Source organism: Enhydra lutris, unplaced genomic scaffold, assembly GCF_002288905.1.
Source record: "Enhydra lutris kenyoni isolate GAN:26980312 unplaced genomic scaffold, ASM228890v2 scaffoldscaffold77, whole genome shotgun sequence".
Classification (NCBI taxonomy): Eukaryota; Metazoa; Chordata; class Mammalia; order Carnivora; family Mustelidae; genus Enhydra; species Enhydra lutris.
Window position 1 is genome coordinate 1,943,870 of NW_019154161.1, and position 14,469 is coordinate 1,958,338.

The 14,469-nt window shown below is 60.5% G+C and overlaps 2 protein-coding genes across 5 annotated transcripts; both read left to right on the top strand.

Annotated features, from left to right (window-relative positions):
• The first annotated feature begins 1,672 nt into the window (after positions 1-1,672).
• Positions 1,673-3,875, top strand: LOC111160613 (aspartate dehydrogenase domain containing). Its single transcript, XM_022523819.1, has 7 exons — positions 1,673-1,793; positions 2,177-2,321; positions 2,565-2,649; positions 2,742-2,891; positions 2,974-3,194; positions 3,264-3,418; positions 3,777-3,875. Exons 1-7 carry the CDS (start codon positions 1,739-1,741, stop codon positions 3,818-3,820), a joined length of 855 nt encoding a protein of 284 aa, XP_022379527.1. The 5' UTR covers positions 1,673-1,738; the 3' UTR covers positions 3,821-3,875.
• Positions 3,876-4,326: 451 nt separating this feature from the next.
• LOC111160616 (Josephin domain containing 2) lies at positions 4,327-8,140 on the top strand. Of its 4 annotated transcripts, none has more exons than XM_022523825.1 (5): positions 4,327-4,454; positions 5,021-5,183; positions 6,675-6,800; positions 7,559-7,753; positions 7,864-8,140. In XM_022523825.1, exons 2-5 carry the CDS (start codon positions 5,038-5,040, stop codon positions 7,961-7,963), a joined length of 567 nt encoding a protein of 188 aa, XP_022379533.1. In that variant the 5' UTR covers positions 4,327-4,454; positions 5,021-5,037; the 3' UTR covers positions 7,964-8,140. The 4 variants fall into 4 exon arrangements, with proteins under 4 accessions (XP_022379533.1, XP_022379535.1, XP_022379532.1 ...); XM_022523827.1 differs by having other exon boundaries at positions 4,344-4,496; positions 5,024-5,183; XM_022523824.1 differs by having other exon boundaries at positions 4,344-4,454; positions 5,024-5,183.
• Positions 8,141-14,469: the final 6,329 nt, after the last annotated feature.

Genomic DNA, 14,469 nt, shown 5'->3' on the forward strand with positions numbered 1-14,469 from the left:
GCCAAAGCAGACGTGTCCATCCCCTCTGCAAACCCCCAAGCCACTGCCGGGAGCCAGAGAGTCAGGCCAAAAGGGGGAAGGCAGGCCGGGCCCAGGGAGCTACTCTGCCTTCTGGCTTACACAGAGCCATGGGGGGACGGGAGCTGGAGGGGGCCGTGCAGTAACTCAGAAGCTCAGGGTCTCACACACCGCCCTGGGAGGGAACAGGCGTCAGCGGGTGGGAGCGAACCCCAGGGGTCGGCCAGGCAACCCCGCCAGGGCTGCCGTCTTACGCTGTCGAGGCCCGCAGAGGGTCCACTTGGGGCAGACGTGGCCCATGGACACACAAGGCTGGGCCCTCTTCTTCCTCTCGGCCCAGCTGGGCCCCCACACTTGGCAGGCCCGGGTCCTGTGTGCTATGTGCCCCCTTTGGTGGCTGCGTGCGCCCACATCTCCTGTCTCCCCGACTTGGGACTCCTACTAAAGCACCTTCTTCCCTTAGGGGCCGGACAGCGCCCACCTCTGTGATGGCCGTCTGGGGTCTCTGCTCCTGCCTGTCGACCTGGGACTCTTGGAGCCCAGCGCCCTGTCACTCCCTTTCATGCTCTTTCTCTCCCGCCCTCTTTCAGCGCGATCCTGGTTGCCATGGCAATACCGCGGCGGGTACCAGGTGGTGGCTGGGGGCCGGGAGCCGCGCGGCCGTGGCAGCTTCCAGCCTCCGCCATCTCCGAGGCCAGGCACCTGTGGGGCGCCTTGGCTAGGCCTCATTTGCGGGGGCCTCAGGGCCTCCGCAGGCCTCGCGGACTTCTCCGTGGACAATGGGAGGTGGGGGATGGGGCGCGGGTGGGAGCAAGAGCGTGGTATTGGGGGGCCTGGCGGTGTGGTGGCTGGGAGAGGAGTGGATGAAAGGTGAGAAGTCAAGGTCAACTAAGGAGACCAGGTTGGAGCCGGGCTGGGGACGGGGCTGCAGGGCTGCAGGGAGCCAGACTCCAGCTCCTGCTGCCTGCAGGAGACGGGGCACCACCAGGCCAGGCCTCCCTGGGAACTTGGGGTGGGGAGGAGCTGCAGGCCTGGCCCAGCTGGGGACAGAATGGCAGCCAGCCCAGAGAAGGCAGGGCGGGGTTGGAGGGCTGGAGGTCCAGGGAGAGGCCCGGAGACAGCGACAGGATGGAGGGAGAGAGTCGGGGACAGAGCTAAAGAAGGAAAAGATGGAGGAGGAATGTTGACAAGAAACACGGGTGCCGAGACATGGGGTTGGGGGGTGGGTTACAGGCCCGAGGGCGGGGACCGGAAACTCCGGAGCAAGGGACAGACTGGGAGCCCAGAGTCCCCAACATCCTCCCTTCTCCCTGGCTCCCATCCCTCTCTACCCCCACCCCAAGCAGGATGCAGTTTCCATGACAACTTGGCTGGCCAGAAAGGGGGGCTGGGGACTGCAGAGGAAATTTTCCACATCAGCAGGAAGGGAGGAGGGTAGAAAACAGAGAAGGAAGAGGCTGGGTATAGTGGGTAGTGGGGGGCCACGTGGGGTCCTGGAACCCCAAGTCGTTGTCTCCACTGCCCCAGGATCCTCACCCCCAACCCCCAACCCCAGCAAACCTACACCCTCTCCACTGGGCCACTGTGGGGAAGGGGGAAGGTTCTGGAGAGGATCAAGGGTCAAATGTCCAAAGATCAGCCACTGCCCAGTCCTCGAGGGGAGGGGGCAGCGAGCCGCTGACCAAGCTCAGGCCTCACGCAGACCACCAGATTCAAGGGCATGGCTCTCGACCGGGTCCCGAGGAGGGTAGGAGTGGTGGGCTACGGCCGCCTTGGTGAGTCACTGACCCTCTGGGGCCTCTTCTGCAGGCCCCGTCCTGAACCCCCCAAAGCCCTTTGCCCTCCACAAACACACCTTCATGTAGGTCTTCATCTGCACCTGGCTCTGCTTCTGTGTCTGCCTGAGCACCATCCACTTCTCACCACTGGCCCCATCGCCCCCTCCCTCTGGGTCCCTGCCACCTTCCTCCTGGGTGCCTGTCCCCTCCCTCTGGGTCTCTGTCCCCCTCCCTCTGGTCCCTAACCTCCTCCCTCTAGGTCTTTCCCCCTCCCTGTGGTCCCTGTCCCCCTCCCTCTGGGTCCCTATCCCTTCCCCCTGGGTCCCTGTCCCCCTCCCTGTGGTCCCTGTCCCTCTCTCACTGAACATCCCTCTCCCCAGGACAGTCCCTTGTTTCTCACCTGCTGACTCAGGGACCAGAACTGGGCCTAGAACTTGTTTTTGTCTGGAATCGTGACCCAGGGCGAATGGCAGGGAGTGTGCCCCCTTCCCTGCAGCTCCAGAACCTCGCTGCTCTTGGGGAGAGGTCAGTGATCTCACCATGAAAGACTTAGACTCCCTGAAGCTCCTCTTCCGACCTCCCTTAGGCGCTGTGACCTCTGGCAAGTCTCTTACCCTCTCTGGGCCAAATGTGAAACAGGACAAGCCATCCTGCTTCCCCTCTTAGGCCAGGGTGAAGAGTGACAGGCCTCTAGAGACTCTGAGGGAATCGGAGGAGGGGAAGTCCAATACCTCTCCGAGGCCCTCCCCCATCTCTCCCCTCTCCCAGGCACCCTGACCTTGTGGTGGAAGTGGCCCATCCAAAAATAATTCAGGAATCTGGAGCACAAATCCTGCGCTGTGCCAGTCTCCTGGTGAGCCCTGCCCAGTCTGCCTCAGCTCCACCCCGCCCTACAGTGGGGTCCGTCCCCTGACCTCAGACCCTCCCCACCTTCATCCACCCCAGGTGGGATCCCCCTCAGCCCTGGCTGACCAGGCCACAGAGCAGCAGCTCCTGGAGGCCTCGCACCGCTGGAACCACGCCGTGTTCGTGGCCCGGGGGGCCCTGTGGGGCACTGAGGACATCACCAGATTGGACGCAGCTGGGGGCCTCCAGGTGAGGGCCCGCTGGGCTCCCAGTCGAACCAGAGTGGGCCTACAGAGACCCCCGGTCCTGTCACCCTGGCTGTCACTTCCAGAGTCTTCGCGTCACCATGGCCACGCACCCCGACGGCTTCCGGCTAGAGGGACCGCTGGCTGCAGTACCCAGCACTGGGCATCGCACTGTGCTCTATGAAGGCCCCGTCCGCGGACTCTGCCCCTTTGCCCCCCGCAACTCCAACACCATGGCGGCTGCCGCACTGGCTGCCCCCAGCCTGGGCTTTGATGGCGTGGTTGGGGTGCTTGTGGCAGATCTCAGGTGAGCGAACGCTTGCGGGGGTTGGCGCTGGGGCCGGGCCAGCCAGACGGACCCCCCTGCTTGCCCCAGCCTCGCAGACATGCACGTGGTGGACGTGGAGCTGAGTGGACCCCCAGGCCCCACAGGGCGAAGGTTTGCTGTGCACGCCCACAGAGAGAATCCTGCTGAGCCCAGCGCTGTCACCGGCTCTGCCACTGTTACCACCTTCTGGCGCAGCCTCCTGGGTGCGGCCCCTCTCCCCAGGCCCTGGGCCCCATGCTCTGCGGAGTTTGGGTCTCGGGCTCTGTCTGGCTCTGCAGTTCTGTTTCTGTCTCAGTTGACTGATCTTTATTTCTGTGTCTCCTTCAGCTTCTACTCCACGTTTCTGAATCTTGATAGATCTCTGTCCAAGGCTCCTTTCCCTGAGTTTCTGTATTCTCCTCTCGCTGGGAGCTTATAACCTCTCTCACTGTGTCTCGGTCCCCCTCTGGGTCTCAGTCCTTCTCTGTCTTCCTCCACCCCCACCGTGGTCTGTCCCTCCCATCAGGCGTCTGTCTCTCATCTCTCGGACCCAGCGTTTCACTCCCTATATCTCCCCCGCAGGCTGCTGCCAGCTCCCCTCCAGGCCGGGGATCCATCTCTGCTGAGAAGCCGCCTCCTTCCCTAGCGGACACCTTCGTCTCATTTACGTCCCCCCACCACCGCCCTAGCCTCGGTTATCCCCGACCTCCCTGCTGTCTCAGTAAATACTGGAGGCTCTTCTCCCTGCATGGTCTGGTGTCTCTCGTCCCTTGCTTCCCTTCTGTGACGTCACGCTGCGACTTCACACCCGGCTTGGTGCCACCGCAGAGGAAGAGCACAGCACACGAGGGAGCAACACTCCCGGAAGTTATCGCGAGAGCCTACCCACTACATTTCCCAGAATCCTCTGAGCAGGCCTCCCCCAGGGGGCGTGGCCGCGCGCGAAGGCGGAGAGGGGCCGTGGGGGAGGGCCGCCATAGGGCATATTTCCGGGATTCACCGCAGCGGCGGAACTACAGTTCCGAGTTCTCGGGGCGACAGTGGACTTCCGAGCCAAGCCGCCCGGAAATTCCGTACGGAGCAGCGGGCCCTCGCGGGGGCTGCCGGAAGACGTAGTCCGGCACGCGGGGGCCGCCGGGAGCTGTGTGCTTCCGGCCTGGCCAGTCAGCGCAGTGTTGCCCGCTCCGCACTCGGAACCCACAGCCGCCGCCCAGGGGGATGCGGGAGCCCCTGGTCTCGGGGAGCAGAGAGGCAGGCGGGGTGAGGGGCGTTGCCAGGCAACGGGGGAGCGCCGCGGTTGGGGTACGGGTCGGAGAAAGGGCTCTGTTCCTTGGTGTCCGGGGAGGAGGCCCTGTTGCTGAGTTACAGGAGCTGAGAACCCTGTTGTTTGTGATAGGGGAGGGGAGTCTTCTGTTGCTAGGCGACCAGAGGAGACCCCGTTACCTAGAAACAGGGGAGGAGGATTTCTCTATTGCTAAGTAACCAGAGAGGCTTGTTACCTAGTTGGGGAGAGGGTCCTCTGTTGCTAGGTAACCAGAGAGGGAGTCTGTTACCTAGAGACAGAGGAGGGGGGGTTGCTAGGTGACCACCATAGGGACCACTTAGGGATGGGGGGGTTCTCTGTTGCTAGGTGAGGAGAGCCTTTTCACTAGCAGTAGGGGATGTAGGTACCCCACAGCCAGGAGAGCGCCTGGGGAGCAGGCTCAGTGACCCAGTGTCCCCTTAGGCTGCCCTGAGCCCCCACCTCAATGGCAGTGCCCCCAGGGCCTGCTGGCAGGTTGGGCTTCCAGATCCCAAGCCGAGTACCTTTTTCCGTCGCCCCCAAGCAGGAGCCGAGCACGGCATGTCCCAGGCCCCAGGAGCACAGCCGAACGCGCCTTCTGTTTATCACGAACGGCAACGCCTGGAGCTGTGTGCCGTCCACGCCCTCAACAACGTCCTGCAGCAGCAGCTCTTTAGCCAGGAGGCTGCCGATGAGATCTGCAAGAGGTGACCGTCACCCATCCTAACCCCTGGAGAAGCGGGGCTCGTGGGCAGAACCACCAACTGGGTCTCAGCGAGGCAGCGACAGAGCTGCCTCATCACCTGCCTGGGGAACCCTGGGACCAAGAGATGGAGATGCGGCCTCTCACACCTGCCCTTTGCCACAGCCCCAGCCCCAACTCAGGCTTCATCTTTCCTTATCTGGACCTTCATCCCCACATCCCCTCCAGCCTCTCAGCTTCTTGGTTTTCTCCACCAGTCCACGCTCTGCACAGCCCCAGCGCTGAGCCTGCCCTCCACTGCTCACAGCCCTCCCCTGGCTCCCCAGCAGCCCTGGGAGAAGCCCCAGGTCCTGCAGCCTAAATCCAAGGCCCTGCATGCTCTGGTCCCCATCTTCCTCTTCAGCATCATGTCTCACTGCACCGCCAAACCACAGTCCGCCCCAGTCCCCGAGTGGGCGCTGCTGTGATGCTTCTGGGCCTTTGCATGAGCTATTCTTCCTGTCTGGAACAGCTTCCTTCTCTCAGCAGCCTGGAATGTTACTCGTCACTATGCAAGATTTCAAACATCACTTCTTTATTCCTGCTCTCCCTTGTCTCCTCCTCTCCATCCCCACAGCCCCGGCCCTAGCCCAAGCCCATCATCTCCTGGATCCTTCCTCCTGTCAGTAGCCACCCACATGATGCTACACCCAGAGATGACCGTGTCTTCCCCACTCTTGCTTACAGCCCTCTCGTGGACCCCTGGCATCCTCAAGCAGAGTCCCAGCCCCTCAGACTGATTATTACAGAATTTATTCATCTCCTCTGGCATTCACAGCAGCGGTCCATCAACTCTTTTACACCGAGGCTATGCTGGAGACCCAGAGATGAGTCCAGTAGGAGCCCTCCCCTGAAGGAGGCCAGGCAGACAGCTACACAGGAAAATAATACACAGACTTTTCCTCTCCAACCCCTCCCCCTCCCCTGCCCACCAAGGGCCCAGAGAAAGAACAAAGGTGCCACTGTTTGGAGAAGGCAGGATCCAGAGACAAGTGGTGGCAGGGTGGGCCCCCGGAGCTGGGGGATAGCTGCAGGAGAGAGGCTGGGAGACAGGAGCACAGGACAGGTGGCTGGGGTGGAACTGAGGCTAGGAGGCCAGCTGAGGGGCTGAGACTTTATCCTGGGGTGACAGGGAACCAGGGAAGGCTGGGAGCAGGGGAAATGCCAGGTTCAGTGTCGGGTGTGGAAAGAGCCCCTGAGATTGGAGAATGGAGGCCAGATGAGGGTCCCGGGTGGGGGGGAAGACAAGGCCTGACTGGGAAATTTGGCTCCAGGACAGAGCAGAGAGAGGTGGGGACAGAAGGAATCAGGCTTGGGGCTGATAAGCCATTGGGTTGAACAAAGGAAAGAGTCCAAAGACTGGGTGATTCAAGGACCCTGGGCCTCTCCTGCTCTGTGGGGAGGGTGCAACCTTTTCAGGGGCCCCCAACTCAAGCTCTGACTATCCCCCAACCAGGTTGGCTCCAGACTCCCGGCTGAATCCCCATCGCAGCCTCCTGGGCACCGGCAACTATGACGTCAATGTGATCATGGCCGCCCTGCAAGGGCTGGGCCTGGCCACTGTGTGGTGGGACAGAAGGAGGTGGGACCCCAAGCACCGTGTCATGTGTGCTAAGCCTGGGACAGTGGATACAGCGTGACAGCACCCATGTGGGACAAAGCAGAAGAGGGATGGGTGGACAGGAGGCGAGAAAGAAGGGGTAGATGGGTGGATGGTAGGCATGGCTGAATGATGGGTGGATGGTAGACCAATGGGTTGGGAGATGGTGGAAAGATGAGTGGGTGACTGGATGGACAACAGGATGGGCCGAGGGGCAATGACAGAGAGACAGATGGTCATCTGGTGATGAAATGGACGGTAAATTGGTAGTTGGATGTGTTGAGTAGGTGGTGGTTGGCTGATGGGATGGGTGAGTGGTTGGGTGAATGAATAAAGGATGGATGATTGGTAGACAGTGGACAGTGAACAGGTGGTTGGGTAGTTAGATGGTTGGACAGATGGATGGATTGGTAAAGAGTGGTTGAGGACTGGAGGATGGTGGGTAAGTTGCTGAGTTGGTGCCTGGCTGGTTGGTCAGTTGCATCAGTAGGTGGATGATGTTTGGGTGGATGACAGATGGGTAGTTGGTCAGGGGTGGTCACTAGATGGCTGGGAGGTTTGGGTGCACGCGTGATCGGGTGAGTGGAAAGAGACAAAGGTCACGCTGAGGGAGGAGCGTCCTTGGGCAGGCTCGGAGGGCCACTGCTGCCTTGTCAGCCGGGGTCCCACAAGCTCAGTACCCTTGGGCCAGCCAGTGAGCCCAGGACCCTGACGGCAGGGTCTGCACTCCTCCCACACAGGCCTCTGTCCCAGCTGGCCCTGCCCCAGGTGCTGGGACTGATCCTGAACCTGCCATCACCCATGTCTCTGGGGCTGCTGTCCCTGCCCCTGCGTCGGCGGCACTGGGTGGCCCTCCGCCAGGTGGACGGCGTCTACTACAACCTGGACTCCAAGCTGCGGGCGCCCGAGGTCCTGGGGGACGAGGACGGTGTCAGGTGAGGGCAAGGTGACTCTGGGGCTGGGGCAGGGCGCTAGGGCCACGCCCCCCCCCCCAGGAGGCAACACCCAGGCTCCTGGGCCTCAGTCTCCTCATTTCTCTGACCAGGGCCTTCCTGGCGGCCGCGCTGGCTCAGGGCCTGTGCGAGGTGCTGCTGGTCGTGACCAAGGAGGTGGAGGAAAAGGGTTGCTGGCTTCAGACAGACTGACCCCGCAGAGGAGGGAACCAGGCCGCCCAGGCGGTCCCTGTGCGTCCACGGCTGGCCCCTGAGTGCCAGGGAAGGACTAGGCCCCGCTCCTCCTGGACCCCGTGGAGGCCCCAACCCCTTTCCCATACCCCTGCTCAATGCCGCTGCTGCCTCAATAAATCTGCTCGTTTGCTCCCAGCCTGGCCTGCATCTGCCTGGGGGGACCCTTTCCCTCCGGGACTCCCGCGGAGCAGAGAGGCTGGTAGCCAGGCGGGCATTGTGGGGAGCCCGGGAGCCCAAATTCTCCCCCACCTTCCCGCTTCACCAGCTTGGGTGAGTCACCCACCTTTCTGGGCCTCCGTTTCCTCGTCGGGGGCACAGCCGGAAACAGCACAAATCCCTGCTCTTGTGGGCGGGGGGGGGGGGGGGGGGAGAGACCAGGAGCCGATAGGCACAATCTAGAGTGTTCAGTGGGCTAAGTGCTGAAGAGAAAGCAAGTTTCTTCCTGGAGTCTCAGTTCTTCTCCATCAGTGGCTCCAAGGGGGGCCACGCCGCTATCCCCGTGTTCGGCTTCCGGCAGAGGGGAACAAAGGTTGCTAACCTACTGACCTTAAGACAGGAAAGCGACCCCGCGTTATCCGGGCGGGCCTGCGGTCCTGACGGCGGAGGAAGCAGGAGAGGAGAGGCCAAAAGAGACCTGGCGAAGGAAGCATGTCAGAGATGCTACGTGGTGGACAGCTTTGGAGATGAGAAGGGGCCAGAGCGGGGAAGTGGAGGCAGCCCAGACCGGGGCCCCAGGAGGAACCAGCCCTGTCCACACCCTGACTCCAGCCCAGTGAGGCACATTAGACTTCCGGTCTCCGCAAGTGTGAGAGAAGAAACAGCCTTAGGAGCCGGTACAGCATGGGGGGATTCATTTAGGGTAGCGGAGCCCTTGGAGCCCAACTGGAAGAAGGGGAAGGAGGGAGCTGTGGGGGGTGCAGAGGAAAGGCGTTCAGGGCTGAGGGAGCAGCCAGCGCAAAGGCCCTGGGAAGGCTGGTGTGGCCGGAGCCAGGCTGGGGGGGGCGGTTTGAGGTGACAAAGGGGGACAATGGGGGCCCTCAGAGATTTGAGCAGGAGGAGTACAGGCTCCCACCAGGTGTCTTCTTTCCACATTCTCACTGGAGCAGGACCCCCTCCTGTTCTGTGTCCTTCCCCAGGGGCTGGGGTCCCTTGCTGTAGCTTCCCTGTCCTGTTGGCATTGACACTCCTCCCCCACCCCCCAACCCCCACTCCCAGTCTGGTGGGGGCAGCACCTCGGGGGGCACCTCTGCTGATGAAGCCAGGAGCTCACTCTCAGGCTGGGAGGCAGACACTAGGGGACAGGAGCCCCCTCCCCAGTCCTAGTTCAGGGTGGGAGGCTTTAAGAGGGACCCCCAGGGGGCCAGAGGAAGTTGAGGGGACCTGGGGGGAGGACCTGGCCCTCTGCAAAGGGCCAGTGGGAGGAAGGGGGCTCTGTTTCAGACTGGGAGACAACTCTGCAGGAGCCCCGCAATACAAGGGGAGCCGTCGCTACTTGTCACTGACCAGGGACTGACGGATGAGAGTGGGTCCCCACCAGGCCCAGGCCACAGGGCCTCCACAGGGACACTGAGAGCTGGACCTTGTCCAGGACAGCGGGTGGGGGCCGCGAGGGGCGCAGCAGGTCAGTCCTGGGCTCCAAAAGTGCCCTCGTGGGGTGGGTGGTGGGGACAGCCTGGGAGGCCTGGAAGGAGGCTGAGGATCCAGAGGGGAGAGGATGGAGGCCTGAGCCGGGACCCTGGGGAGGGAGAGGAGGGACACAGTCCAGCAGCTCGGCTCTGGGGACAAACGTGAGAAGGAATGAAGAAGGTGCCCAGGCATCTGGCCCTAGGACCCTGGGACAATGCGGCCACCCCCAACAGATGAAGAGTGGTTTGGGGATTGGTGGACATGCCGCACAGTGGGATGTAAGGGATGTGACAAATGGTGGTGGGGAGGGGAAGCCGGGTCAGGGGCTCTGGAGATGGCTTTGGGGGTCTCTGGCCTGTTCCAGGAGGCATGAGTGTGTGTGAGCCCAGGGAGGGAATCAGGTAGAGTGGGGCTTGGGCAAGAGCAGGGTCCCCTTTTAGGAATGGGCAGAAATGGGGGACCCAGAGACAGGGAGGGCACAGGCAGGGAGAGGCAGGTAGGGCCCTCAGAAGATGGGGTGCAGGCACAGCTGGAGGCTTGTAAGGCCCGTGGGTGCTGCTGGGACTGGGGCTTGGCAGGTTCGGGTTCCCAAGACTTCTGGAGGTCAAAGGGCAACTTGTAAAGTAAAAAGTCAAACAGCACATTAGAAACTGCTGGGGTCCCGGGGCACCCCAACTTTGGGGACGGTCCCCACACCCGGCCTGCCCCCTCTGTGCCTCTCCAGCTTGCTCCCTCTCCCACACCTGGGTCTCGGACTCCTCTGTCCCTTGCTTTGTGTCCCTCTCTTTGTCTCCCTTTTTGGATGTTTCCGTGTCTTTCTCAGCTTCTGTCTCCCTGGGTCCTCTGGGGCCCCCTCCTGCCCTCCGTGCCTGTCGCCGGTCCCCTGCGGTCCCAGACAGCCTGGCGGGACTCCCTGAGTGTTTCTATTCTTGGGACTGAGTGACCTCCCCAGGTGCCTTCTCAGCCGTGGCCTAATATGGTCCGAGCGAGGAGCCGAGTAGCCGCAGCGCAGGGTGGGACCTGGGGGCGGCGGGGTCGGTCCCTCCCTCCCCTGCTGCTCTCAGCCCCCCTGGGGCACTAACCCCTCCTGCTCTCCAAGGCCGCGGGGCCTGCGGGCTGAGGGAGCACTCACCATTGGCCCCTCACCATGCAGAGCGCCCCCTGCCCCTTCGCCAGGCGCCGGGCTCCCCGCTGGGGCGGCCGCAGTCATGTGGCAGGTGGCAGGTGCAGGGCAGGGTGACAGCTGTCCCGCGCACCCGGGTGCTGACAGCTGAGGCCCGATTTAGCTCTCGGAGCCCAGGGCTGACCAGATAAGGCAGTGAGGGAAGGTGGTCCCGCCCCCAGGGTGCCCCTTAAATTGCCCAGTTGGGCCTGGGGGGCGGCCGCCGCCGATGTCAGGTGAGAGGGACCGCGCTCCTTCCTCGACTTCTCCGCTGTCCGCCCAGCAGCTGGGCCCTCTCTCTCTCTCTCTCTCTCTCTCTCTCTCTCTGTCCCTGTCTCTTGCCTGCCCCCTTCTCTCCGCATCTCCGTCTGTCCGTCTGTTTTGCTTCATCCCCTCCCCTTTGTCTCTCTCCATTGGTCCTGTTTCTTCCCATTTCTGTCCCTCCCACTCTCCTCCCTCCTCTCCCATTTCTAGATCCCCGCCTGCCCTCCCTCGTCTCTCCTGCTCCCTGGTCTTCCTTTGTCTCTTTTTGTCTCCCCTCCTTCTCTCTCTCCATCTCTGACTCTTCCTCCCACCCACATCTCTCCCTCCTCCCATCTCTCCATCCCTCCCCCTGCTTCTCCTAGCCTCAGTTTCTCTCCCTTTCTCTTTCTGTGTCTCTCAGTCCCTCTGTCTCGAGTCCCTGTTGTTGCCCCTGGCAACCCCCCACCCCTGCCCCCAAGCTCCTGAGGGAGGCCACCAGGCCCTCTGCTGCGGTTTCTGCTCAATAAAGCGGTTCTGTCCTCACTCTCTCGCTCCCCTGTCTCCTCCTTTCCTTGCTCACTCCTCGCCTCTGACCCCTCTGGGTCCAGCCTGCTCCTCCCTCCCAAAAACAGAGCCTGAACGACAGACTGAGCAACTGGGGAGAGACAGAAAGACAGATGGGCAGGGGGGACTCAGAAACAGTGAAACAGAGACCAAAATAGGGGGCCACGGACTTAGAGAGGGGAGACAGTGGGACAGTGGGACGGTGGGATGGCAGGACAAAGAGATGCAGAGAGACGCACACAGTGAGATGGGGAGATGCAGAGACACAGAGTGACTCAGAGACCAGGCAGCGCCCCACCCCCCAGACACAGCAGCCCCTTCCCTGTCCCCAGGCCTAGCCAGGCTGGGGACAATGCGCCCTTGTCCCAGTCGGGCAGCTGGAGGGTGGGCTGGGCCCCAGGGGAGGGAAAGCCACCAGGAGGCCTGCCTTTGGCCTCTACCCTCAGACTCCTCCTTCTCCCTCATCCTCCTCCTGAGCTCCCAGCCTGCTTTCTGCTTTGCCAGGGAAGGAGACAAGCATTTATGCAGCACCTGCTGTATGCACCTGAAATGCCTCCCTGCCTCCTCTGGCACCCCTTCCTCTCCGCTCTCTGCTGTTCTTCCTAAGCTTCTGGCTCCCATTCTTGGAGGAAAGGGGCATTTTTAAAGTTCCTAATGTTTACCAGGCAATTTCTGCACGGCCTCTGCACCTTCTACTCTTTTTGCTCTCCTGTCCCTTCCACCCAGATGCCCTGCACTTCTTCCTGATCTGCCTGGTCTCCTGGGAAGAGAATGCACACTGGTGCAGCACCTACTGTGTGCTCGGAAATTTACACTGTCTCCTCTCCTTCCACACTTTTTTCTCCCTCAATTCCTTTCTTCTCTCTCTCCTGATTTCCTCTCCTTTCTGACTTTCTGCTCCCTCCAGGGTGGGGGGGGGGCAGGGAGGGAATGAACACATATTGAGTACCTACTGTGTGCTGGGTAGTTTACACATCTTTTCTGCCTTCCTCATACCTTCTTCCTTCCTCTTCTCTCCTCTGTCCCCTCGTCTTTCTGGGCTCTCTGCTCTCTTCCAAGGCAAAAACAGACATTTACTGAGGACCTGTGGTAGGACAACCAATTGCCTGTGCCTTCTCTACTCTCCTCTCAACCTCCCATTTCACTGACCTGTGGTCTCTGCTACCCTCTGCTGCTTTCTGCTCTTTGCCAGGGAAGGAAATTGGCACTTATTGAGCACCTATAGTATGCCAGACAATCTCCTTATGCCCCCTCCCCCCTCAATTCTCCGTTTCTTCATTTCTGCCCCATCTGCTCTTTCTGGGGGAAGAGAACAAGCAACGATGGGCCACCTACTGTATATCAGGCAATTAATGTCTCCTCTCATCTCCTCTTGCCTTTATCTCCCTGTCCCTCTCCCTCTACCAGCTTCTCCCTTCCCTGCGTTCTCTAGGCCCTCTCTTGGGGAAGACAACAAGCATTTACTGAGCACCTCCTGTGTGCCCCATGATTTGCCAGTACTGCCTCCTCTGTGTGCATCCTCTCCTTTGCCAGTTCTTGAGGTTACCTCCAACTTCTGGTCTGCCGGCTTTACGGGTTCCTATGCAATCAGCCTCCTTAGCCAACTTTCCTTTCCCCTTGCCTGTGCCTGCACCTTCCTTTCCCTTTTGCTCTCCCCAGCCCCTTAGGAAATCAACGTGCACTTATTGAGTGCTTCCTGGGTGCCCACAGCCTAACCTATACACACTCTCTTCTCATTTCTTCTCCTGGGCCCCTTCTCTCCTCCAGCTTCTCCACTCTTCTCCGCCCTGTCTGCTCTCTCCTGGGAGAGGAAATGGGCATGCATTAAGCGCCTACTGTGTGCTGCTCCTTCATACACCCTGTCACTGCCTCACAAGCTCTGTTCTTCCTTCTCTTCCTCTCTGCTTTCTTCACTCCCCCCGGCTGCTTCTTCTGTGCTCACTACCATGGAGGGTTATGGGCATGTATTAAGCACCTACTGTGTGTCCAGTCCCTTCCCTCACAGCTTCTCCTACTCATTCTCTCTGCTGGAGCTTCCCCTCCCTGTCTTTCTTCTTTCTCCTGGGAAAAGAACACTTAATGAACACCTACTGTATGCCCAGCAATTTGCATCATTGACTTTCTCCTTTGGCTGCTTTTCCTCTATGGTGGTTTCTTCGCTTTCTTTCTGACTTGTCTCCTCTCTCTGGAAGACTGGAAAGGACATTTATTGAGCACCGACTATGTGCTGGGTTCTAAATAAGCACATTCCCCACCCCCCCAATCTCCTTCTCCCTTTACCTTCCTCTCTGCTGCCTCTTCTGTTCCTTCCTGCTCTCAGTGCTCTCCAACAGAAAAGGGCGGGGGCACTAATTAAGCACCAACTGTGTGCTAGGTAATTTACACACACTGACCCCTCTCATTAAACCTTTTATTCTGCCCTGCCCCTTCCACTCCACTGGCTTCCTCTTTCTTTTTCTTCCTTCTCAGTAGTGGAAGTTCTGAATTTTCTAGGCAGAAGGGATGTAGGGCTACTCTAGAGTCTCAGTCACCACCACTGGAGAAGCAGATCGTCTTCCCCTCACAGTGATGGTGACAACAGATTTCAGCTCCAATTTGATTTCCTCGTTAGAAAATAAAATGTGGGTAATAGCCACTCTCTGGTGTAGGGGAGGGACAAGGGGACTGAGTTAAGACCAAGAGAGAAAGTAAGATAGAAAATACTAGAACAGAACATGGGAGGCAGCTAGTGCCCACTGGAGGAGGTGCTGGTTCTTCTGGTCAAGAAGCCGTAAGTTACTCTCTCCCTGCCCTGCGGCCCGCTGCCAGGCTCCCACCGCCTGGAGCAGCAGATAAGGACGAGCAGTCAGGAGGGGAAGGGAACTTTCCT

Coding starts and splice junctions, on each gene's coding strand:
- LOC111160616 (XM_022523825.1), top strand. CDS start 5,038: ATGTCCCAGGCCCCAGGAGCACAGCCGAACGCGCCTTCTGTTTATCAC. Junction 5,184..6,674: donor GCCGATGAGATCTGCAAGAG/GTGACCGTCACC, acceptor TCCCCCAACCAG/GTTGGCTCCAGACTCCCGGC. Junction 6,801..7,558: donor GTGTGGTGGGACAGAAGGAG/GTGGGACCCCAA, acceptor CCTCCCACACAG/GCCTCTGTCCCAGCTGGCCC.
- LOC111160613 (XM_022523819.1), top strand. CDS start 1,739: ATGGCTCTCGACCGGGTCCCGAGGAGGGTAGGAGTGGTGGGCTACGGC. Junction 2,322..2,564: donor CTCGCTGCTCTTGGGGAGAG/GTCAGTGATCTC, acceptor CCCCTCTCCCAG/GCACCCTGACCTTGTGGTGG. Junction 3,419..3,776: donor CTTCTGGCGCAGCCTCCTGG/GTGCGGCCCCTC, acceptor TCTCCCCCGCAG/GCTGCTGCCAGCTCCCCTCC.